The 24,966-nt window shown below is 42.2% G+C and overlaps 2 protein-coding genes across 6 annotated transcripts in view; one reads left to right on the top strand and one right to left on the bottom strand.

Moving 5' to 3' along the window:
- Nucleotides 1-24,966, top strand: part of grid1a (glutamate receptor, ionotropic, delta 1a) — a 655,667-nt gene that overhangs the window by 407,286 nt on the left and 223,415 nt on the right. The gene's annotated exons all lie outside the window — the stretch shown is intronic.
- On the bottom strand, nucleotides 6,153-7,069 carry LOC134441796 (ATP-dependent DNA helicase RecQ-like). The gene is made up of 2 exons (XM_063192204.1): nucleotides 6,793-7,069; nucleotides 6,153-6,316 (listed from the first exon to the last, which is right to left on the bottom strand). The coding sequence occupies exons 1-2, from the start codon at nucleotides 7,062-7,064 to the stop codon at nucleotides 6,229-6,231; spliced, it is 360 nt and encodes a 119-aa protein (XP_063048274.1). The 5' UTR covers nucleotides 7,065-7,069; the 3' UTR covers nucleotides 6,153-6,228.

The raw sequence follows: 24,966 nt of genomic DNA, 5'->3' as shown, positions 1-24,966 counted from the left end.
TGCTGAGCTGCAGACACAGGATGTCTTGACTCTAATAAATGTTTTCAGGGAGGGTCAACTCATGTCAAAGATACCCGGAAGGGAATTTCGGGCCTTCCCCAAATTTGACAGCAATCTGTTGCACAAAATGAAAAAAAAGGAAATGTGGGAGTGGATGATGCTCAAACTGAAAGAGTGGAGAAAACTGAAAAAATAAATCTCACTCATTGGTAGTTTCTTGTCTTGTGAAGTCCCTATAGGTATCTTCAGATCTATGCAGTACTTATTTAAGCATTAACACTTGATGACTCATAATTGCACCCTTACCTTTCTGCACTTTACCATGCATTCAGTTTGTCAAAATATTGTCTAGACTGTTACTGTTTCTAACAGCCGTGTATAATTACACTTATTTAGCACAATTGTTCAGTATTTACTGCAAGCATCTGGACTTGTTAAACATGTTTAAACTCAATTGAACCAGCCAGTTCCAACCCAGTCACTTTAAAGCACATTGTATGTAACATTGTCACTTGTCAGAAATGTTTTTTTTTTTTTTTTACTTTGTATCTACAGTATTTGACTACCGGTTACCATTTCACAATCAAGAATATCTTGCATTTCTTTTCTTAATACTGTTTGACTACTGATTTCCATTTTTAAATCCTGGGTATGTTGCTTTTTATGTCCCATTGTAAATAATATGCACATTATTAAGTGCACAACTAATTCACCCTTTTTCTGTAAATGTGAAATAAATACTTAAACAAGAATTGCAGAGATCATTCCTCAACTTTATTTACAGGCAGCCATCATTAGTATGGGGAGCATTCAGGCAGTACTTTCAAAGATGTCAGAAGTATGTACAGTGGTCATATGAAATGATTGATACATGTTTTAGTCTGTACTCAACTGTGAAACCCCGGATTCTAGGCTGCTCCATTGGGACAAGGCGTTTGCCTCAGAGTCAGAGTCAAAGTGACCTGTGTAGTCTTGGTCTGGCACCACAATGTCCTCCACAGGCAGATCAACTTCAGTGTATTCAAAATCCCCAAAGACATTAAAAATAATGCTGAGAATTTCCTGTCCGTGCCTTTTACTGAACACCGGTAGGTTGTCCATTATGAATGGGAGATCAAATATATCTGTGCAGCGCTCAAGAACACAGTCTATCAGCTCGTCACTAAAACCTGTGCAGTCGCTGCCGTTAGTGTACAGAGGTATGTTCTGGACTAAGCTGAGCTTGTACCTGTACAGAGTATCTCTAATCGTCTGTCTTTGATCCTCTGTAACTTCTCTGCTTTTGACAACGGCATGAGTGTACTGTTGAGGCAGTTCGTAATCGGGTATTGCCACGTCACAACTGGGAGAGCTGCAAGAGCAAACAGAGTGGCAGTATGAGCAGCACAAATGGCCCGGCAGAACACACTCAGTGTTTTGTTCGAAGTGTGAGAATAAGGCCTTCCTAAGGCAACTAGTGATGCCCTTCTTCACCAGTGTCTTAACGCCCTCATTCACTCTTGCTTCCTGCTTCAATTTGTAAATTATGGCATGTGCTGGAGACCCATCTCGCCCGGCCCTACCAACCTCTTGTACAATGGCCTCCACATCCTCAGGTGAGCCATACATCACGACATGTGATATGTTAGGAAAGTTCAGTCCCATTCCCAGAGCTGTGGAGGCTACAACCACTCTGCATGAACCATTGCCACGTAATGATTCCAGTACTGTGATCTTGTGATGGGGAAGTGTTTGGCTGTGAAACATGCCAATGAGTCGGTTTTCTGCCGTGTGTTCTGGATCCCGATCCACCCAGCTGTCCTCACCAAGTTCATACTGTAGGTGACAGAACACCTTCCCGCACATAGGCAATGTACGGCAGTAGATGATTATTGGTGCCATTGTTGGACCCTTCTCTTTAACCGCCCTCACAATCCAGTTCAGACACTCCATGCTATCTGAAGACACTGTAGACAGTCCAAGCCTTATGTTTTTTCTGTTTGGGCTTATGATTACTTCAGTGGCATTCTCCAAATGTAACTGCCTTTTGACAACAGCTTGCGAGTCCAGGTCTGCCGTTGCTGTCAAGGCCAGAATAGGTGTACCTGGAGAATAAAGGTAAATGCATTAGCATCTACAGTACAATACATTTTCATTAAAGTAAGCCATTAAAAAATTCCAACCAAATATGTGAGGTGAAGTCACAAAGGGTTGTGGAGGGTCTGACTTGCCAGCAGAGGTGTCAAAAGTTTAAAAAAAAAAAAAAAAAAGGTAAGTTTCCTTCCAGCACAGGTAACTTAACTTATCTGAGTAAAAAGTAGACCTGTGTAATTGTCTTACAATCAGCTGACTACCCTGGTTGGATCAGTGCAGAGGTAAGAACGGGTAAAAAAATCCAAGCCCGAACCGACATGGGCCCATGGGAATTGGGCCGGGCCTAATTATTGGATGTGTAGGCCCGAGCCCGAGGGAAGCCCGAAATTTCAAATTTTATTTACAGTGGAATCCGCTTATAGTGGTCACGTTTGTCCAAGCCAATTTGAACACTGTAAGCGATTGATTACTAAAACCGAATTTGTATTATTTCACCCCTTTTTTGTCTCTACCTGTCTGGCAAAAATGAGCGCTGAGAAAGACGAGGCTTACATGCATTTCAAAGCATAGACCACGCACGGGTCGTCATCTCTTATGATGTCAAATAAGTTTGTAAAGTTCCCATTCCACAAACGTTTTCTGGCGAGTTTCTGCACAGTGTGATTCAGGTTATGCATGCAAAACGCCGCAAGAATGCGCACTTAAAATTGCCACGCCGATAAATAACACACTGCTGCATAGCCTGCTGTACAGTAGTAGCCTACAACGTGTTTTTTTTTGGACACCGTTTAAAAAAAGCCACGCAAAGAACTGGTTGGAATTGGGAAAGTCGCGCTGGGCTTGCTGGCATAGGAGAGATGAGAAGGGCGAGGGGGAGTGGGAGGGACTCGTGGGGAGACGCAGCCTGTACAGCTGTTGCAGTTTAAACACAAGGTAGCCTGAGGAATGCCAAGCTTCGCCAAAACATCTCGTTGGCTCGTTTTTGGTAAATTTTCATACGTTTCGAAGAGCCTATGTTTTTCATTCCCAGAATAAGAGAGACATGATTCACGTGCTTGCTGTCCGGTGTTAACTCGTTAGGCTACATTGGCTAGCGAGACAGAGGCATGTGTACACAGCCTCATCACCAGAGAGTTTCTATGTGAACAGGTTGCGTCCCCACTCAGTCGAGCCATGCCTGCAGTTCACTGGGGTGCTGTCGGGAGAGCGCAGCCCATTCACTGTATGGAGTTTGCACTCCTCGGTTGGCGCCCCTAGAGTAGGCTACAGTAGGCTACCACCCGGAAAAGTGGCGAGTTGAGTCTCGCGCAATACCCTTACAACCTATCTGGCATGAAGACAAGCTGGGCTACTTCACAGTGACTAGACCCAGAGATGACTGGAGCACTCAGCAACTTTTTTAGAGGTTTTTTTATTTTGGTGCACAAAATGACTGACGTTTCGGCGCACCTGCGCCTTCCTCAGAGTCAAACCATACTGGTGATACCACAGTCAAAATAAAGACATCTTCCCTCCCTTCTGCTTTGGCATTGGTTCTTCAAAAGGGGGTGGGTGTATGTAGTAGTTAACCAGTAAGGGCACTCATGGTAGATCTAACAGTTTTCATTTGTCAGTACAAAATAAACTGAAGGTGAAAATAAATCAAAGTGAAAATAATCATTATGGGCCAGAGCATTCAAAACACCCAAGTGGACACAGTTAAACAACAAAATAATAATGATAATAATAATAATAATAATAATAATAATAATAATAATAATAATAATGATAAAATGAAACATTCTCAAAGAAAACATGAGAGACAAAGTTCCTCGTTAAGTCCATGGGGTTCCACTGTGTTAAGTGTGTGGATCCAGAAGGCTTCTCTTCTCAGTAGAAGGTTGACCACGTCACCACCTCTTTGGGGAGGTGTAATGCTGTCTATTCCCCAGAATTTCAGCGAAGCGCATGAGCCATGATTCGCCTTTGCATAGTGGCGCGCTATTGCATAGTCCAAGTTCTTATTTCTTATGGCAGCCTTGTGCTCAGCAATTCTGACTTTCAGCGCTCGTTTGGTCTGCCCCACGTATATGAGTCCGCAAGGGCATTTTAGGATGTAAACGACGTGGGTGGTATTGCAGTTAATGAATGAGTTGATTTTAAACTTTTTGCCAGTATGTGGGTGGGAGAACTGTTTTGTGTCACTCGAGTTTGAGCAGTGGGTGCAACGACCACATCGGTAGAACCCTTGGGGGGGTGCTGTCAGCCAGCTTAGCTGTTTAGGAGGGCTGGGTGATGTCTGCACAAGTCGATCTCTCAGTGAGCGCGTTTTCCTAAAAGCGATGCGTGGTTGTTCAGCGCAAATGTCCGTTAGGGCCGGGTCGCTTTGTAGGACATGCCAGTGTTTTTTGATAATGTGCTTTACCTCTCCACCCAGGTTTGAGTACTCAGTTGAGAAGCATAGTCTCTGTGCTGAAGCGCGCCTTGTGTTTTGGTGTGGTGTTTTGGTGGGTGTTTTGAATGCTCTGGCCCATAATGATTATTTTCACTTTGATTTATTTTCACCTTCAGTTTATTTTGTACTGACAAATGAAAACTGTTAGATCTACCATGAGTGCCCTTACTGGTTAACTACTACATACACCCACCCCCTTTTGAAGAACCAATGCCAAAGCAGAAGGGAGGGAAGATGTCTTTATTTTGACTGTGGTATCACCAGTATGGTTTGACTCTGAGGAAGGCGCAGGTGCGCCGAAACGTCAGTCATTTTGTGCACCAAAATAAAAAAACCTCTAAAAAAGTCGCTGAGTGCTCCAGTCATCTCTGGGTCTAGTCACTTTGAAGTAGCCCAGCTTGTCTTCAAACTGCTGTCCTCGACGGTGAGCACCACCAAGGCTGAAGCGCAGACATCCCCTCTTTTAACCTATCTGGCATATACAGAAGCAGACGTCGGGAAAGGAATCGCGGGAGTAAAAAATGAAATGGCTACACTGAGTTTTTCAATACTTTTTGCACATGTTTACATTCATAAAATGACAAAAATGAACATTATAAGCGGATTTTTGATCACTGTAAACGAATTATTTAAACAGTATTTGTATAGAAATGATTCTGTCCCAAGCTTTTTGATCTATATAAGCGGTTGATTACTATATCCGTGACCACTATAAGCGGATTCCACTGTATAAGGAGGGGTGATCTATGATAACAAATCAAAGCCCTTAAATTAAAGCCATTAAAGTATTTTGTTACGAAATCTAAGTTAAATAGACTGTATAAACATGCAGGCCATCTTTTATATTTCTGTGTATGCTGCACTGCAGTGCACAGAGGTTACATTAAGCGATAATCCATCATTGACGCTTTTTTTAAGAGTTGGCGGAAAATTTTAAGGGCGTCCGTCATTTTGACCGGCTGATCATTGGGCCATAAGCCACAGCAGCAGTACGACCTTAAAAATCTAGCGCGGCACTTTCACAGAGAGAGACAGCGAGACAAAGAAGAACAACGACGCGAGCAGCAGAACAGGAATGAAGGAGTTCTTGAATTGCCATTGCAAGAGTTTATTAGGCTACAGTATGTGTCGGGTTGATGAGGCGACCTCTGTTTTTTGCAGACCACGCGTCTCTCGTGGCCAAAACACGGCCGAAATGCCTCAGCGCACTGTGATGGGAGGGAGAGGCGAGGGAAAGCGCGTGCATTCTCGCAGGCACTGCACTGCTGGATTATCAACTGACGTGGAATATTATTAACGCACAGCCTACATAGCCTATTTATTTATTTAAAAAAAAAAAAAAAAACTGTCAACGATAGAGAAGCCGAACCCGACCCTACCCGAACGTAATGAGTGACATTTCAGGCCCGACCTGACCCGAAATTGGCTCGGGTTCGGGTTCGGGCTCGGGCCTGGGCCAAAAATCATAGGTCTAGATCAGTGGTGGGTCCTTACAGGGTTTTTAGTGTGTTTCAGTATCAGTACAGTCTATCTCGTTAGTTTCAAAGGAGTAACAGATGTGCAGGCCCTAATATCGTGTACTGGTCTTGTTAAACCACAAATGTACTTTTACTTTTGAAACTTCCGTTTGCCGGGTTGTGATCAACAGCAGTGAGAACAGTGTAAAATAACTTTTCTTCAGACTGAGATCATAATGGTCATGGGTCACAACATTTCATAGCCTACTCACCTGGTTTTACAATGGACCGTAGCTCGGCCAGTCTGGCAAAACTCTCTCTGAAGGCCTTCTCTCCTCTAGCAGCCTTTCCCCTGGAACAAATAAAATAAAAACACAACCAATGTGACATCAGCTATGGCACACTTAAAACAACCGCCCGCGCGTCATCAACTCAGGCAGACTACAAGTAAAATGCACACCCCAATCTCTCAGTCCACTGTTAAATGTTAGGAGCAGACCGGAATGATAGCGTCCTCGTCCACAAGAGCTCTAATCGTTTCGGAATGTGCATAGAGCTCTAGTGTTCCAAAAATCGATCGCAAAATCTCACACATTACATTATGCAGGATTCCAAAACAATTAGCTGTTTGTGTGGACGATGACGTTAGCTTTGATTTCGAATGGTTTGCTGCTACCGTAACTTAGATGGTTAAAGTATATAAGTCAGTGGGCTAGACTATCGTGAAACATCACAGAGTTGCATGTAACATCAGAGTATAGCCTAGTTGTGGTAGCTTCGATTGCCCCTTACATTGTTCATATTATTCGTACCATTAAGTATATTTACCATTTGTATGTGAGATGAACTTCATCCACGACAAGGCCCAACAGGTTGTCTTGGTAGACTTTGCTGGCTAGCAAGCATCGCCATTCCTTGTTAAGCCAGGACTCCGGACTCCCGAACACCAACTGGTACCGCCCGCTTCGGATCTCCTCCGAGTCGCTTTTGCCAAGTTGCGCAGCTGTAAGACCCAGTTTTTCGGCCTCTTGTACCTGGTCGTCCATAAGTGCTAAAAGGGGTGACACGATAACCACCAGTGGTTTGTGCAGCAGACCCATGCGTCGCCCCACCAGCGGAGCAAGTTGGTATATCAAACTTTTACCGTATCCGGTGGGCAATACTCCAAAAACGTCCCTTTTCTGCAGAAAAAACTTTAATGCCGTTATCTGCTGGTCTCGCAAGGTGAAATGAATATCCAAATCTTCGAGAGTCGTTGCCAAAGCTGAATCGAAAGACGCCGTGAATTCGCTAGGGGCAGCCATTGTTTACTTCTCTCTGGGACTACACACGAAACGTCGCACACTCTGTCGTCACTAGGTAGCCCGGCCCCCGATCCCGCCCCTCACGATTTGATTGGCCGCGAACCCCGATCCAGCTTGGATCGGTTGTAGATTCAGGGTGGCTAGACTGCCCCCGGGAGCAAATTCATTTTGCGGCCACTAGGGGCGTCTAGATTTCTAGGCTACCGAAATGGCGCTCTCCGATGCGTAATTTTGCGATATGGAGGTTTTTTTATGAAGTCGCAATCAACAAAGCGTGGCGAAAGCGCTCCTCACGGCAAAACGCCCCTCAGCCAATAGTAATATGGCTTTCAACTGTCTCTGGGAAGTCTGTGAACCAATAAACAGACAGTCCTGAGAAAGGGGGCGGGACGAGTGACAGCGTGCAATCTATTTTGAATTTGAAGATTCACTCCAGAGACAGAGAGGGCAAGCGCAAACAGCAGTGGTGCTCTGCTGGGTTGAGAATTGTTATGTTCTCATTAAACCAGTCATTGCATGATGCAGGAATTGCAGAGGGTGTTTTGGAACTATGTGATTTAATCAGCAACCGTTTGTGATTATGGAGAGTTTAATAGTTATGAGGCTACTGTTTGGAATTAGAGGGAAAAAGAGCTTTGTTTTTGAACTGAGAAATCGCTAGTTAGCATGCTAACATTAGCCAAGTATGGCAAGCAATGAAATACAGTAAAGTAGCTGTTAGTAGCCTACTCACTACTCACTAACACCCACCTGATATCATAATACTTGCTTAGGTTGACAAGCAATGTAAAGTAATACTGGTGCAATGTTTAAAACAATTTAGCTGCCATATCTCCTTCCATCCACTTGAATGAATTACCTGCTTGTTGTAAGCTTAAAAAAACATTGTTTCCAGACCAGAATGACATACATGAATCATGTAACAGAACCATGCATAGCATGTTTTCATGCTGAGTGATGTAGTATTGCAGACAAGTGAGGCTATTTACTATATTTTGTATATTATGAAATTCAAAAGCGTGACAGCTTTTCTCCCTTTCTCTCACCCTGTCCCTCCAGTTCAGACACATAGATAGCCCCCTTCTCATTCTCCTACTCAAATGCACCACTATTTCCAGTCAAGAAATTGGTTTGGAATCATAGACAGCACAAATGTGTAGCTTATTAAAATTGTTATGCTGCCATGCTTTGTGATGCTGTAGGTAGTGTAGATAGGCTATCAATGCAGACCTCCTTGGTAGGCCTATTGTCTACACGTGCATTTTGCATGCAAATGTACTGTATCACTCTCCTGGTATTTCAATTCCATATTACAATTCAAACACATTGATAACCTCCCTCTCATCTGGGGTTGGGGGCACCACCACCATCACATCCAACACACCACACAGTGAAGCTACTTTCATGTGACTCAATCGGATGTGTTGGTCGCCTGTCAAAAAGAACCAGAAATCCATTTGATGCAAAACAGTTATTGTTCTGATGCTATTTAGTTAAGCTTACTACCGGTATTACTCTTGTGTTCTGTAAGGTATAAAAAAGTGGGTTTTTTTTCTTTCAAAGGTTGGGGGGGCGCCAGAACTCAAACTCGCCTAGGGCACCAAATAAGCCAGAACCGGCCCTGGCAGGCAGGGCTTGGAACCAGACAGGGTAGCGCGGTCTAAAAAGTCTTGAAAAAGTCTTAATTTTTAAAATCCCCTTTTTTAGGCCTAAGAAAGGTCCGAAATATATGCCCCAGGTCTAACATTTTTAACAAATGTCTAAAATGTTTTGTCTATATTCCCCTGACTGGTCTGCTGCGAAATGCAATGTATGAAACATGACCGTCAAACATGAACGTTAAATGTGGAAAATGTGAGCGAGCGTTAAAAGCGCAAACAGAGGCTCACCTGCAATTTCGGTTCTGTGACGGCGTGAGGCAGGCAGCTGGTAAGGGGAGGATTGCTTGCATCTTATGGTTGTTGAGGATATTTGGGTCATCATGGAAAATTAGACATTTAATTCACGTTGTGCCACATTGGACTGAGTCGATAAAGGTTGGTGAAGCCCCGTCACTTTAGCCACACGCTAGACTTAGTGCTAACAAAGGGTCTCAATGCTTGTGCTACTGTGAAAGATTTCTGTTTTTCTGATCATTTCTGCATTTTTTTTCATGTTTCTATGTACCCTCATGTGCAAAGGGAATCTGTTACAGTCAAAAAGAGAATTATCAATGGTGAGACAGCAGCACTCTTTCAGGAGGCCCTCTTGCGAACCCAAAGTCAAACCTCAGAGAACGCAGATGATCTCATGGTTAATTTTAATTCAAGAATGACTAATATTATGGATGCTATTGCCCCCTTCAAAAACAAAACAGTGGGACATCAAAAAGCACCTTGGAGAATGAATCCCACAGTTAAATTGCTAAAGCAAGAATGTAGGAGAGCTGAGAGACAGTGGCGTAAATCCAAACTTGAAGTCCACTGCCAAATCTATAACAGGGATTAAAGCAAAAAAAAGTCATCTGACTGAACTTTTTTACCAGTTAGGTACCCGATCGAGTATCACTCCGTAACCCTACGAAAACCAATGTAGCCAGGCTCTGCCCTCGTAACGAAATATACACTGGTTTTACGCAAGGAATGGTGTCAGAGCCAGCGCTAGACATAGGCAGACAGGGCAGTCGCCTAGAGCAGAATAGGCCTATGTCTTGAGGGTGCTAGTAATACCAAAAACTGCCACAAAATCAGAGCTTCAACCAACATAAAACTTTACACTTCACATTAACAATGAATATTCATTATACACTAAGTAGGTCTGTATACACTCAATATGAATGTACCTGTAGGTACTAAATCAGATGTGCTCAATCAGATGTAGGCCTACAATGCTATGCTTACAGATGCCAATTCCTAAATACAAAAAAAGGGAAAGAGGGAGAGGGGGCAGGCCTAGGCCACCAGATTGCACTGAACTGCAATTTGGGGCATGTTTTGGTTATTTCCTCTTATTTCTACCCATTATTTATGAATTGTTCACAACATTATGCAGAATGGATTCACAATGAGTTTTGCTTCAAAATGGTAGCTGATCTCACATAATTATTGACTTGGAATTGCAATGAGTTGATACAGTGATCCCATTATGGTTTTTGTTGTTGTTGTAGTAGTAGCAGCAGGCTACCGGTATTAGTAAGGCTTGTTAAGTCAATATTCCATAAGAATCTTTCACTTGGTGATACAAGCATCAAATCAGGTACACGGGTTCTCCAGGGCCTACCCTCCCAGAAAAGGTCGCTATCCAGGTGAAAAAACAAGATGGCGGCCATTTTTCAAGATGGCCGCCTCATTAAAGGTGAAAAAAGCTGTTTTCGTCTTAGAATGCCAAGTAATCAAGACATCTGAGTGATGGAAATATTAAAATGTATGAATTCTGACCAGGACAACTTAATAGTATCAATATTTCATCAGAAAATGGCCACCACTTTTCAAAATGGCAGGCCTTACATGACTGAAAATGCATATTTATGACATACAGCTGTCCGATAGCAGGTATTCATTAATACATACTAACCTTGCCATCAGTGTTGGAATACAATGTTGTAAAAACAATTTTGTTTACATTCTGTATTAGAGTGATGTTATAGCACAACCAGGAAACACTGGAGACATCACTGCTGTGAGACTCAGCATGGGGATCAGTGTCGGCTTGTGGTACAATAGCTGTAGTTGTAGTTTACTAACTCTTTTAGTAGTATACTCACTTTAGTTGTTAGTATTTATAGTCTCCCATATGCTATCTAATAAGACCCTCTATATAGCTTAACTAGAAATGTAGTTAGTGTAGTTCGAAATTTAGTTAGATAGCGGCACCTGAATAGACAGGATGTGCCAGCACGGGAAACCCGAGCCAAGGGTACGGGGCTTCAGTTACCCGGATGGTGTACAGATCGCACGGGACTTAAATGACACGGGATGAATGATCGGGCTGGGTGTAGGGCAGAAGTTGCCTGATTTTCATAGACTTCAGATCACGTACCGCGATTCTGGTCTGACCAGGACTATAACGATTAGCGTTTCCATACAGGGCGAACTTTGTTTCCATGGCCTGGTTAACCCGCCTCCCTCGGCTTGCTACTGGTTGAGGGCTGTAGCGAAGTTTAAACCAAACATTTCTTATCCCAATAGAACGTCTCAGCATAAACCACGTCACTGCCTTGAACACGCCTCTACCCAGGACGGTTGAAAATGCTCAGTTGATTGGTTCCAGACAAAGTGGGTGGAGATCCCGCTGTAGCGGGATTGAGCAAGCTCCTGGCCCTACTGTGTGTAGCTGTCACCAGTAGGGCGGAGCCCGGCTGGGCAGAAGATGACTGAACCTTGCCATATCTCAATGTGCTTTGATATTTTGTACGGTTGGGTGGTAAAAGGATAGCCCCTCGGCCTTTAACCGTATTACACAAGATGTCTGCTAAAAATCCATTGAACTGCAGTACATGTCTGGAACAACACCTCAAGCACCCTGACCCTGAGCACGGGGGCCCAGCAAGATTGTGTGCTTAGCCCCCTGCTGTTCACGCTGCTGACACATGACTGCACAACAACCCATTGCACTAACCATCTGATGAATTCTGCGTACGATATGACACTGGGGGACCTCATCACTAAGGGTGACGAGAATCACTACAGAGAAGGAGTAGACTTGCTGGTCAGATGGTGCAAGGACAACAACCTCCTACTGAATGTCAACAAGACCAAGTAGATTGTTGTCAACTTTCAGAGGCGCCAAAAACAACTGTTACCACAAAATTCCTTGGAGTGCACATCAGTGACGACCTCTCTTGGACCACAAAGACATCATCACTGGCGAAGAAGGCCCAACAGCGCCTCTACTTCTTGCGCAAACTGAAGAAGGCAAGTGCTACACCCTCCATTATGACAGCATTCTACAGAGGAACCATCAAGAGCATCCTGACCAGCTGCATCACAGTGTGGGGAGGAGGTTGCACAGAGCAAAACAGGAAGACACTCCAGCACATTGTGAACACAGCGTAGAAGATCATTGGAGCGCCACTCCCCTCCCTGCAGAACATTTACACCACTCGCCTCACCCGAAAAGCACTGATGATCACCAAGGACATAGGTCACCCTGCACACAAACTGTTCAGTCTCCTGCCCTCTGGAAAGAGGTACAGGTGCCTCCGCTCCCGTACCACCAGGCTGGCAAAGACCTTCATACACCTCTTAACCTGCCCTCCTATCACTGATAGCCCCCCCTCAACACTGAATTGTGATTGCACATTCTACTTGCACTAACTCAAAACACACACACACACACACACACACACACACACACACACACACACACACACTGAACTAACTCAAAAGCACACACAAACATGCACACACATATTGCTGCTTCATGCCTGTTACTTAATGACTGTACTGGATACCAACTAGTTGTAAATATTGCACATTACAATTGCTTACTTTATATTTCTTATTATTTCACAATGCTACTATCACCATGTCAGAATCGTCACAATAGGACATAACTGAATATGTACAACAATACCTCTCCTTAATACATGTTCTATGTATGCCTGCTGTTGCCCAGTCTCGCACTTTATATCTCTGTAAGGGTATTGTATAACTCTTGCAAAATGCAAATTGAAAGCCCTGCCAAATGGGGGTGGCAAAAAGATGGTGAGACCTGGAAAGTTCTCTGGTCAAAGCTTCCTGCAATTGCAGAGAGTTGCCAGCAACTGACAAAATATGGATGCAAGACTGACTGCCGAGGAAGATGCAAATGCTATTGCTTTAGCCTCAACTGTACACAGTTATGTTCCTGCAAATGTGAGGACTAAAAATAGCTAATCCAACATGTGCATCAGAGAGTTTTCCTACCAAAACAACAAACCCAAACAACAAACATGTAATCATTATAGGCATACTGTTTTTGTAATATTTAGAATCATTCAGTGAGTGTTAGTTTATTTACATGTAGTTATGAAAATACTATAATTTCCAATATTTTCGGTTTTTTTGAGTGTATAATTGAATTTGCCATGCTCAACATAATATATTTCCATACATAAATATTCAAAATATGATCAGTCAATCAACATATACATAAAAGCCATTTAAAAGCAGTTCAATTGGCGGCCATCTTGGAAAATGGCCGCCATTTTGTTTTTTCACCTGGATAGCGACCTTTTCTAAAAGGGTAGGGTCTGGAGCACCTCTGAACCAAATTTGATGCTTGTATCACCAAGTGAAAGATTATTTGAGGTAATTGCTCCACTATATATTTTGTCTTTCACATCAGAATGGGCAAACACTGTTCTGGTGAAAGCACTGGTGCGCATTGCTTGCAGTTGTATTTCTTACATTTAAAAAACAATGCACTGTCTGGTCATAGCAATCAGAGGGAGAAAACTAGTTGTTGGTTATTTGTATGTTTTTCACCCTTTTTCACTATTCATCCTGTTACGCCGTTTACAAACAGGGTGCGGACGGTAGTCTGCCTCTGTGTTCTACCGTTTTGAAAACCTATGGCTACTTTTTTGCCTCTCGATGTGCGGTGCCAGGCACACGCTTACCATTGATATAAAAAAAAAACGTCCCCAATTCCTGCACGCACTCGTGTTCTCTCATACAAGCTGACACGACGCACGCAGACACGACACAGTCACAGCCAGACGTCTATCGTTTAACAAAAGTAACACACTTTCCCAAGCTTGTCGCGCAACTTTCCACTCGAATCAAGGCAAATCGCCCACCCATCAGCCCTGTGCGCACAAATAACTGAACTCAAACGAAACGCATAGTCCGAGAAGATGGACACAGACGTTGAGCCACTCAAAAACAAGCACGCACACACAACTGTTGCTGCACACTATTCCAGTTAGCAAAAATAGCATCAAACAATAGCCTACAACAAGCCTTGAAAGTGAAACAAACATCGAAACGGCATTTATCGACCATATGAGTCCACCCATCAGGACACTGCTTCCCAGAACAAGACGTGGCATAAAATATTGGCTCTGCCTGGGATAGCAACAGTGACTCCTGTAAAATGCAACCCATGTTTAACGTATTTCTTGTATATATATCGGCAACAACAAAGTTAATCTGCTATGATTACAGATGAGACAGTAAAGTATCCGTTGTCAGAAAGACAACTAGAGCTAGTTCTATCATAGCCCTTTTACGCAGCCAGTCAAACGCGCTAAACTTTGAGGATGAAACGCGTGGTATCCTAGCTAGCTGCCAATGATAGCCGTCCCATTGGGGCTATGAATAATGTTAGTAAAAGCCACAATGCTTAAAATGCAAACCCTTCATGAAAAAGACATCATGCGCAGTCGAAGTAAACTATTCTTTTTTTCTAACAATCTGCCCCGGCAGGTGCAACGATAATGGAAACGTGTCCTACCTTCTTCCAGCTATGCATTCCATGCATATGCATTATTAGCCCATATTGGAATCTCAGTCCAACTCGTTTAACGATCGTCATTGCACTTTAAAGACATAGCATTACACTTATTTTCTTTTCTGCCATCAGCAACAATGTTGGCTATTTTTTTTTAGTCTCTCGCGCTGCACCGCCACCGAATTGTTCACCGCTCGTGCTGTACTTCTTTTTTTTTTTTTTTGGAAGAACGGGGATGGCTCAAAACTACTGATGAGTGAATCTGTTGTAGGCCTATCACACCAGTGGTGGAGTGTATAACTAAATCCGTACACCAAACACCTCTTGTCACCTTCTCATGACCAGGAGTGCTCTCGATTTGTGTTCAGTTGGAAAGTAAAAATTGTGAATTAATTGACATAAATTATACGGACGGAAATCCGTCCAAACGAACATCCAGTTGACGGAAATCCGTCGTAGCGACGGAAAACTTTAATCCCTGCTATAAACACACGCTCTCAAAATACAACCAAGAAATTTCCAAAGCTAGACAATCTTTTTTCTCTGACCTAATTAATAGAAATATGAATAATGCACGCGTCCTATTTGGCACTGTTGAGAAGAAATCAAATGCTCCATGAGAACTTTTCATTTAGTTGATTTGGACATTCTTAGCAGAACTCTGCAAAGTCTCAGCTCCTCTACATCCGACTTAGATATTCTACCAACAGCCTTCTTCAAATCCGTCTTACACCTGAAAGCACCTGACCTACTTCATATCAACACCTCACTACAAACTGGCATATTTCCAGGCTGTCTGAAAGAAGCTGTTGTAAAACCATTACTTAAAAAGAACAACCTGGATCCATTGGTACGTAATAACTATAGGCCCATATCTAATTTACCATTCATGGGTAAAATAATAGAAAAAATTGTTTTTAATCAATTAACTGCCTTCCTAACGTCCAATAGCTGCTTCGACAAGTTTCATTCAGGGTTCCGTGCCAACCACAGCACTGAAACCGCCCTGATTAAAGTTATCAATGACATACGACTGAACTCTGATGCTGGCAAAATGTCTGTTCTGGTGCTTTTAGACTTAAGCGCAGCGTTTGACACAGTTGATCACGCTATACTATTACATAGACTCGAACACTGGGTTGGCTTTACTGGCATAGTGATCAACTGGTTAAAATCATACCTACAACAAAGAAGTTTCTTTGTCGCCATTGGTAGCCACATCTCATCTCAGATGTCCCTGAACTGTGGGGTCCCCCAGGGTTCCATTTTGGGACCACTATTGTTCAATCTATATATGCTCCCACTGGGACATATTATCATGAATAACTCAATACATTACCATTGCTATGCGGATGATACCCAACTCTATTTATCCATGTCCCCCAATGACTACACCTCCCTTGAATCACTCTATCATTGCATTGACCAAATTAACAATTGGATGTCCCACAATTTCCTCCAGCTAAACACGGACAAAACTGAAGTTATTATATTTGGCAGAAAAGGAGACAAAAGATTGCTACTTTCCTGGAATCTGAGGGGCTGAAAACAAAGGATACGGTTAAAAACCTTGGCATCCTTATCGACAGTGACCTAAGCTTCATCAGTCACATTACTAAGTCTGCATTTTACCACGTAAAGAATGTTTCCAAATTTAGAAGCCTAATGTTAAAGCATGATTTGGAGAAGCTAATACATGCCTTCATTTTTAGTAAGCTTGACTACTGCAACAGTCTTTTTACAGGCCTCCCCAAAAAGACCATCAAACAGCTCCAATTAATCCAGAATGCAGCAGCAAGGGTACTTACTAAAACAAGGAAGTTTGACCACATTACTTCGATCTTGAGATCACTGCATTGGCTCCCAGTAAGCTACAGAATTGATTTTAAGGCACTGCTTCTTGTTTTTAAATCATTAAATAGAATGCGACCCACCTATCTACTAGATATGTTTCAGCTGTATGCGCCAACCATTTCACTAAGGTCAACAGAGCAGAATTTACTGGTGATCCCAAGAGTAAAAACAAAGTGTGGAGAGGCAGCCTTTAGCGTCTATGCTGCAAAGCTTTGGAACCAGCTTCCAAATTATGTAAAAAATGCACCCACTGTTGTAGACTAAACCCCTTATGTTTTGTTCGGGTCATTTTGACCCGTTTTCAAGTTTTCAAGTTTTAGTGTGAAAAAAACACACTTCCCTTTATTTTGTTGGAATAAGGCTTCATCTAATCCTCAGTCACAATCATTTCAACACAAAAAATTTTGTTTAATCATTTTAGTAAATTTTAAAAGTCCAAAAAAAAAAAGTTACATCTGTGGTGTTTGGGTCAAAATTGACCCGGCATAGATTTTTGGTTGTTGTATACATTTCTGAAAAGCTGTTGGTTGCCCTTTGTCTTCAGTTTGGTGATTTAAGGTGAGGAAAATATGTTTCTTGCCTGAAAAATTTTTTGCCAGCTTTTTCATATTACAAATCCAATATGGCCGCCCGACAGTCCCATACACTACAATACGTCATATCTCCTGTTGTGAAAGGAGTACAGATGTATTTCAGGTGTCTACTCATATGTTTTCATGGTCAGGGAATCCATTTCTGCATTATATAGAGATTTTTTGCACATTTGTTGGCAAAATACATTTTTGCACATTATTTTTTCCAAACAACGTATCAAAAATTCATAATGGCACCCAAACATGTAGAACTGGTCTTATACTTTCCATAAAGTTGATGTAGCAATGACATAATGGTCCATGTTCATGGCATAGGGGATTCAAATGAATAGTGTGACTTTGTTCATGTTCATTGAGGTGTTCATTTCCAATATCTTTGCATTAGATTGGCGGAATAGCTGTGACTCTGGCAGAATTGTTATTGCATATTTACCACACTAAAATCATATAAATATTGAAAAACACCAAGTCAACATATTTAAACATTGATTTTATGCACTGAAAAACTAATTTAGTTGACATTTGGTCTTTATCCTGCTATAAATCTCTTTGGGTTTGTTTGGACCCGAACACCACAAATGCCACTATTGATGATATTTTTTAATATTAGAGATAAACTAATAAAATAAATTTGGGGGTTGTTGTACTCTCATATCAGCTGTAATACATGGACAACATAATCACCAATTGCATCACTTTAGGAGGTATTAATAGTGAATGTATGCAGATTTTGATAGTTTTGGTCATAAAAACGATCTGCATCATGTAAGATAAAAGACCTGTAAAGTCAAAAAGATGAATACATAAAGTAATATTTCCATGGATATGATTACATACCAAGTTAGCCATGAGAAAACAATATTTGATGATAACTAATGTTTCTAGGTATTTTATGGCTGAGTTTTGTTATCACGGGTCAAAAATGACCCGAACACCACAGGTGTATGCAGCTTATGAACACAACACAAGGGTTAAGACAAAGCTGTTTTCAGATGCTTTTAACTAGCTTGCATTTTATATCATTTTATTTCTATGTTTATTTCTTACCATGTTTTTATTTTAATGTTTTAAACATATCTTTTTAAATGTATTGTTCTTTTTATGTTTTTCTTTTAACCATATGTTTTAATCTTGGTGTTTTAAATTTTCTTTTTTTGTGAAGCACATTGAGTTGCACCTGTGCATGAAATGCGCTATAAAAATAAATTTGACTTGACTTTGTCTTGACTTTAGGCAGAGGTGTTTTCTGCATCTTACAAATCATTAAGGACCACCACTATAACTGGCATTGTGTTATTTTGACAATGCGCAAATGGCTCGTCAAAACAAATAAACACGTGGCGAGATTCATCATATTAGCTGTAAACAGCACTCTAAGAAAATTTCCCTGCAAAATAACGGCAGTTACTGACAATTATATTTACCTGTAATTCTACTGTTATTTCACACCAAAAATCAAATACAGCTCATTGCTGTTTAATGTATCACAGTATATAACATTTTTTCAGCAGCAATTGAACTGTTAAAGGGACACTGTGTGAGATTTTTAGTTGTTTATTTCTAGAATTCATGCTGCCCATTCGCTAATGTTACCTTTTTCATGAATATTTACCACCAGCATCAAATTCTAAGTTTTCATTATGACTGGAAAAATTGCACTTTTCATACATGAAAAGGGGGATCTTCTCCATAGTCCGCCATTTTAGATTTCCAAAAATAGCCATTTTTAGCTGCAAAAATGACTGTACTTGGACCATACTAGAAAATGTTTGTTTAATACTTAGTAAACTTTCATATAAAGATCAAATTTGGCAATAGGCAGCCCAATTTCAATAAGCAGCATAGTTGCAGTACCTTTTTTGACCATTTCCTGCACAGTGTCCCTTTAAATAACAGTACTCTACAGAACGTTCACAGTAATAGTATTGTTAACTAAAAGTGCTCTACAATATTTATGCAGTAGTATAAGTAAAATAACGGTACATTTCAGTTAAAAAGTTGAATTGTACTGTGTGATGACAGGCAAATACTGGGTCATAGTTGTATTCATGAATATGGCCATGGCAACTTCCCACCCCAGCCATCATTCTCCATAACTGTGGTACCCTGGCCATGTTACCACCCCACCCTCCCATCGTTCACCATGACTGGAGTGCCTTGAGCATGATACTATGGCGCTATGCTGTGGTCCCCAAGCCTCTACCACAAAGAGTGCGACCCAGTAGCCGCCGGACCCTCGCTACCCCCAGGCAAATCACCCGAGAGCAGCCTGCCCATTCAGAACCCCGGCGACCATCAACAGTCCTCATGGGATCTTCGATGGTTCGCCACGTAACCCTACGAAACGCCCAGACGTGGTGCCTACCTGGAGCTCTCGTAGCCGATGTCCAGTCGAATGTGCCAGACGCGCTGTCACAGTATCCTACTGCCACAACTCTCATCGTCCACGCAGGCTCCAATGACATCCGGCTGCAGCAGTCTAAAAAACTTGAGTCCGATTTCCTCTCCCTTATTAATACCCTTCGCAGCACTGGAACAAAATACGCTCAGGCCCCATCCCCTCTGTTTGTTTCTCTGCCTTCCAGTTCTCCCGAATCCGCCAACTGCACGTCTGGCTGATGAGACACTGCCGCCAAGAAGCCATTCCCTACGTTGACAACTTCTCCGCTTTCTGGAACCGCCGAAACCTCTTCGCACGAGATGGAAGGCACTTAAACAGAGCTGGTGCTCGTCTCCTCGCGACCAACCTGGAGCTGACCCTCGAAGCCCATCGGTCCTTGGATTGACTAACAGGTGTTTTAAATCCAAAACACTACTCAAACTTAGACACTGCGTGCCCAACAGAGAGTACTCCACTAGCTATCCACACTGTCACTACCCGTAGGAAAGCTCGCAGATGTAGACCCTCTGGTTGTGTACACAACAACCTAATTACGATTGCACCTGAACGCATAAACAATAGCTCTACTACTTTGACTGTTAATGCTGCATTACTTAACGTGCAGTCCTTGACCAACAAAAGCTTCGTAGTAAACCAGCTGGTCTCAGACAAAAACATAAGCTTCATGTTTCTTACCGAAACATGGCTTAAAGACGACGGGGCGGCTACTTTTATTGAGGCTTGCCCTTCCGATTACAAATTCCTTCACGCCCCGAGACCAAATAAACGAGGCGGAGGCGTAGCCATACTTTTCTCCAACAAATTTAATTGTACTAAGACGAATCTGGGCTCTTTCTCTTCATTTGAATACATGGCAATGAGGGTCCAAGCAAACCTCAAACTGATTATTATTGTTCTGTACCGTCCACCGAAATTCTCTTCGTCATTTCTATCTGATTTCTCCACCTTCATGTCAGACGTACTTACTAACTATGATAAAGCAATAATTGCTGGCGACTTTAATATCCACGTAAATAAATCAGATGACGCAATAGCCAAGTCTTTCTTAGACACATTAAATGGATTCGGTCTCGTCCAGAATGTCACTGAACAGCCTACCCATCGGAAAGGCAACACACTTGACCTTGTTATTTCACATGCGCTTGATATCAACAATATATCGGTCACGGACGTCGGCCTCTCCGACCACCACTGTGTGTTTTTTGATTTTGACATTTCAACACAAATTAGCACACCCAACAATGTCATTCACAGACAACGCATTAATGCCTCTGCTGAGCTTAAGATTTCAGACCTCATCAAATCGGGTGACCTACTAAATGGTCACTGCACACCTGATGAAATGGTTGATAGCTTCAACAACAACTTAAGAGGAATTCTAGATAACATAGCTCCAATTAGAACGACGACAAGGACCAGAGCTAGGTATTCACCTTGGATGAATGACTCACTTAGAGCCTTAACACTAGAACTACCACGGAGGGGTCAATTGACCTTTTTACCTAAAAGCCCCACAAGAGGGTCATTTGACCCTTATTTGGACCCCCTGCGGACACTCCTTTTGTTATGGAAATGTGGCTGTTAGCAGCTCACAGCTGTCACTTGAGGCACAGAGTGTGTGTGTGTGTGTGTGTGTGTGGATCATTTCCAATGCCTGTTGAGTGCTGTATCTCTGCATCTTCGTTCCTTGGAGAGGAGCTTCTTTCACCACAAAATTCTTGAGGGAAATGAAGCAGTAGTCCACATGCACTGGTATTTATCCATCTAACAATTGCCAGGTTGCATTCACATGAGTCGTTATGGTCACATGGCATGGGAGATTCACACGTTACAGTTTTTCTCGATTGGTTTCTCGAAACTGAGATGACACGGATAAATCCCCAAACCAACTTGCAATTTCCCAAAACAGAATGGCATTTTTCATTGCTTTCATCAGATATCAAATGCTTTATACATGTCTCAAATGTTTAGTACATCTCTGCAGATGGATATGTACAAATACCCTTCAGTTGACACATTCAGCGTACATTTTCCAAATAAATTGACCTTGCTTATCTAAACGAATTAGACAATTCTCAGTCTAATGGTTGCCCTCTCCAAAACACGTCAGCATTATTTCATTGTGTAAGTCATCATATGCAAAGTGGTCTAAGCACATTTTTTCAAACGGCATTCTGTTTTGAACAATTGCTAGTTGCTTTGGCATTTGTCCATGTTGTCCATCTCTGTTTTGAGAAATGAGCCAAACCTGTGATATATGGGCATTACTGTCTGTATATGAATTTACAGTAAAGAAAGTTACTGATAAATGTCCTTGGTAAATTATCTGTGTTGTCAAACTTCAATGGTTTCACTCACTTTTTCATTTTTATACATAGTCGAAATCTGTTAGGTGAACGTAGATAAAACACCTAACCAGTTTGACTGGAGTGCTTACACAATGGCAAAGGGACAATGTATTTTGGGGGTACTGATGATATATGTGGGGAAGAAATTTATTTTTGACACATGGGTAAACTGTTTTTGGGGTGATATGAGCGAGTGATGAGGATCCATGTAGTTATGCTGAACCATCCAGTTTATTTTGACAGAAGGACTAAATGAATGCAAATGAGCCAAAGCAATTGAGAAGGATCTATGCCATTTTGATGGTACTGACTATTTATATGTGAGACGGTTTAGTGCTGATGCAAGAATGAGGTGTTTTGGGAGGTAAATGACATTTTGCTAGTTATCTGAACTGTTGTGCAGAAGTGTAAGAATGGTTGGCCAAATGACCCAATGGTTATAGGAATGTCATCTCAGTTTCAAGAAATGAGCCAAACCAATCGAGAAAAACTGTAATTCAACCATTATCTGGTTGCAGTCATATGATTCGTCATGATCACATGGGACACACGTTCATTGATGACTTATATGAAGAAAATGTGCTGACATGTTTTCAGGACAACCATTACACTGAGAATCAACTAATTGGGATAGATCAGCAAGGTACATTCATTTGAAAATTCTACTAAATGTAAGCTGATTGTGTTAACTGTAGGATACTTGTACATAGCCATTTGCAAGGATGTACTAAATGATTGAGACATGTACAAAAGCATTTGAAATTTGATGAAAGCAATGATAAATGCCATTCTGTTGTGAGGAACTGCAAATTAGTTTTGGGATTTGTCCATGTTTTGAGAATGACATCTCAGTTTCAAGAAAGAGCCAAACCAATTGAGAAAAACTGTAACACACTGTCCGCCAAACTGTGCTATCTGTCTTTGCTGCTGATATCTTCATGCAAGTTGCTATTTACCTGTGGTGATTTTGGAGGCTGACAGCCCTTGGGAAGAAGCTGTCTGTCCCTGTTTGTCTTGGCTGTTAGCACTGTAAGGTGTGACCCCCTCACCCCTCACCCCACACACGGCCCCTAACAGCCTCATTACCATAACAAAATGAGTGATTAGTGTATTAGGTAAAAGCCGCCGGTGTCCTGTCTATATGAGCGACCCGTCGAGATGTGATTCTCTTCGCTACTGAGCGTGCGCACGCATGCGCACACCCTCGCGGTGGTTTTCGCGGGTGATTGCCCATCGAATTGTGAGACCGCAAGTTACTGTACCATGTAGGATCCCCTGAGACTGTCAACTTAGCGTATGTCCTCCTGAGGTTACCACCAGTCATCCATAGTCTAGTTAGCCTATAGCCTGTCCACCGACTGTCATGGACTGAAAGTTACGATATATCCCCTGGGGGGAAAACGGGAAATTGCGTGGATCATCCAGCAGATCATTGGAAAATCTGCGAAATAGCGTGGCCTCCAACATTTGCTACTTTGTTGCCTAACCGTAATCGCTCACACACTCAGCCTCGAACATTGTAACATCGGTCAGAAAATACAATTTATGCAGAGGAGGCGTTCTCATTGCAAAATGGAAAAAATCGCCACCTCTGATTGAGCTGTCAAAAAAGAATTTGAATCGACTGCATTGTAAAATGCCTGAACATGGTAGGCCTATAAGAAATGCACTGGTGGGGATGTTATGAAAATATGATTCCGGTCATTAAAAGACAGACATCTGCCAAAACAAAGCCACAATACGCTAGGCCTATATGTTATCTGGGAATATCTAAACAGCGCTTGTTTATCCCCATAGCACATGAGTTCATGTGGCAATTTGCCTTGCGAGCCCACGTCGCATTGAAACCAAACCAACAGCAAATGACTGCATTAAACAACCCGTAGCCAGGCCCTGATCCCAAACACTTTCTCCAGTATTTGCGCAAACTCAACTCAGTCTCTTTCATATGGCACGTTTCTTAACTTGCTCAAACGAGAGGCTCCCTTTTTAAGTGGTCAGCAGCCGCACGTTCTTATTAAACTCCGCACGAACGATTACACACCCCTGTCCGTGAAATAAACAAAGTAATGGTTGTTAAAACAGTCCTACGTGGACCGATTGAAACGCCTTCCGCGCAAAATCAAGGTCGCTCATTTAGCCTAGATGAGGCATCGCAAATCGATAGAACACCACTATCGAATAGGGCGACCGGTCGCTCATCTCGACGAGGCAACACATCTCGACAGAACACCGGGTCAAATGACCCCTCTCTGGTACTTCTAGGTAGGCAGAAAAATCCTGGTAGTTCTAGTGTTAAAAAGAAAATGCAGAGTAACCGAGCGTCTTTGGAGGAAAACTAAATTAGAAGTCCATAGACAATCCCTTAGGGATGAGATCTCCTCCTACAATAATGCGGTACGCTCAGAGAGAAAAGCATATTTTTCCAAAATCATAACAGACAACCAGCATAATGCGAAAGTTCTTTTTTCCACTATTGACCACCTGCTTAATCCAACACACAGCAATAACAACCTAAATGCAGCATCACATGCCAAGTGCGAGGAATTTGCTAGATTTTTTAATAAAAAGATTGCCGACATTAGAGAAGGCATCCAAGGTGGAAACGCAGCAACCTCTGTCGCCCACTCAGGCGATACACCGAGGGGAGGGTTAAACCCCCTAGGAGACCTGAGAGCTTCCAAAAGTTTTGTCCAATTACAGAGGACGACCTCTGTAAAATAGTCAGGGAAAGTAAACACTCTACCTGCAGCCTTGACGCGATCCCCACACATCTGCTAAAAAACATACTTGGTTGCTTAGCAGCACCTTTACTGCAAATTGTTAACACCTCTATGCTTACAGGCATTTTTCCAAGCTCATTCAAAACAGCCATGGTAAAGCCACTCCTAAAAAAGACAAATTTAGATCAGAATTCTTTAAACAACTACAGACCTATATCAAACCTCCCCTTTATAAGCAAGGTACTAGAAAAAGTTGTATTTAAACAGCTTAATCAACATCTGGCTGGGAATGATATCTTGGAAAAATTCCAATCAGGCTTTAGAGCCAACCATAGCACCGAAACAGCACTAACCAAAATAATAAGT

This window comes from Engraulis encrasicolus, chromosome 24 (genome assembly GCF_034702125.1).
Source record: "Engraulis encrasicolus isolate BLACKSEA-1 chromosome 24, IST_EnEncr_1.0, whole genome shotgun sequence".
Taxonomy (NCBI): domain Eukaryota; kingdom Metazoa; phylum Chordata; class Actinopteri; order Clupeiformes; family Engraulidae; genus Engraulis; species Engraulis encrasicolus.
Note: the sequence above shows the minus strand (reverse complement) of the source record. Positions and strands in the feature narration are given on the sequence as shown.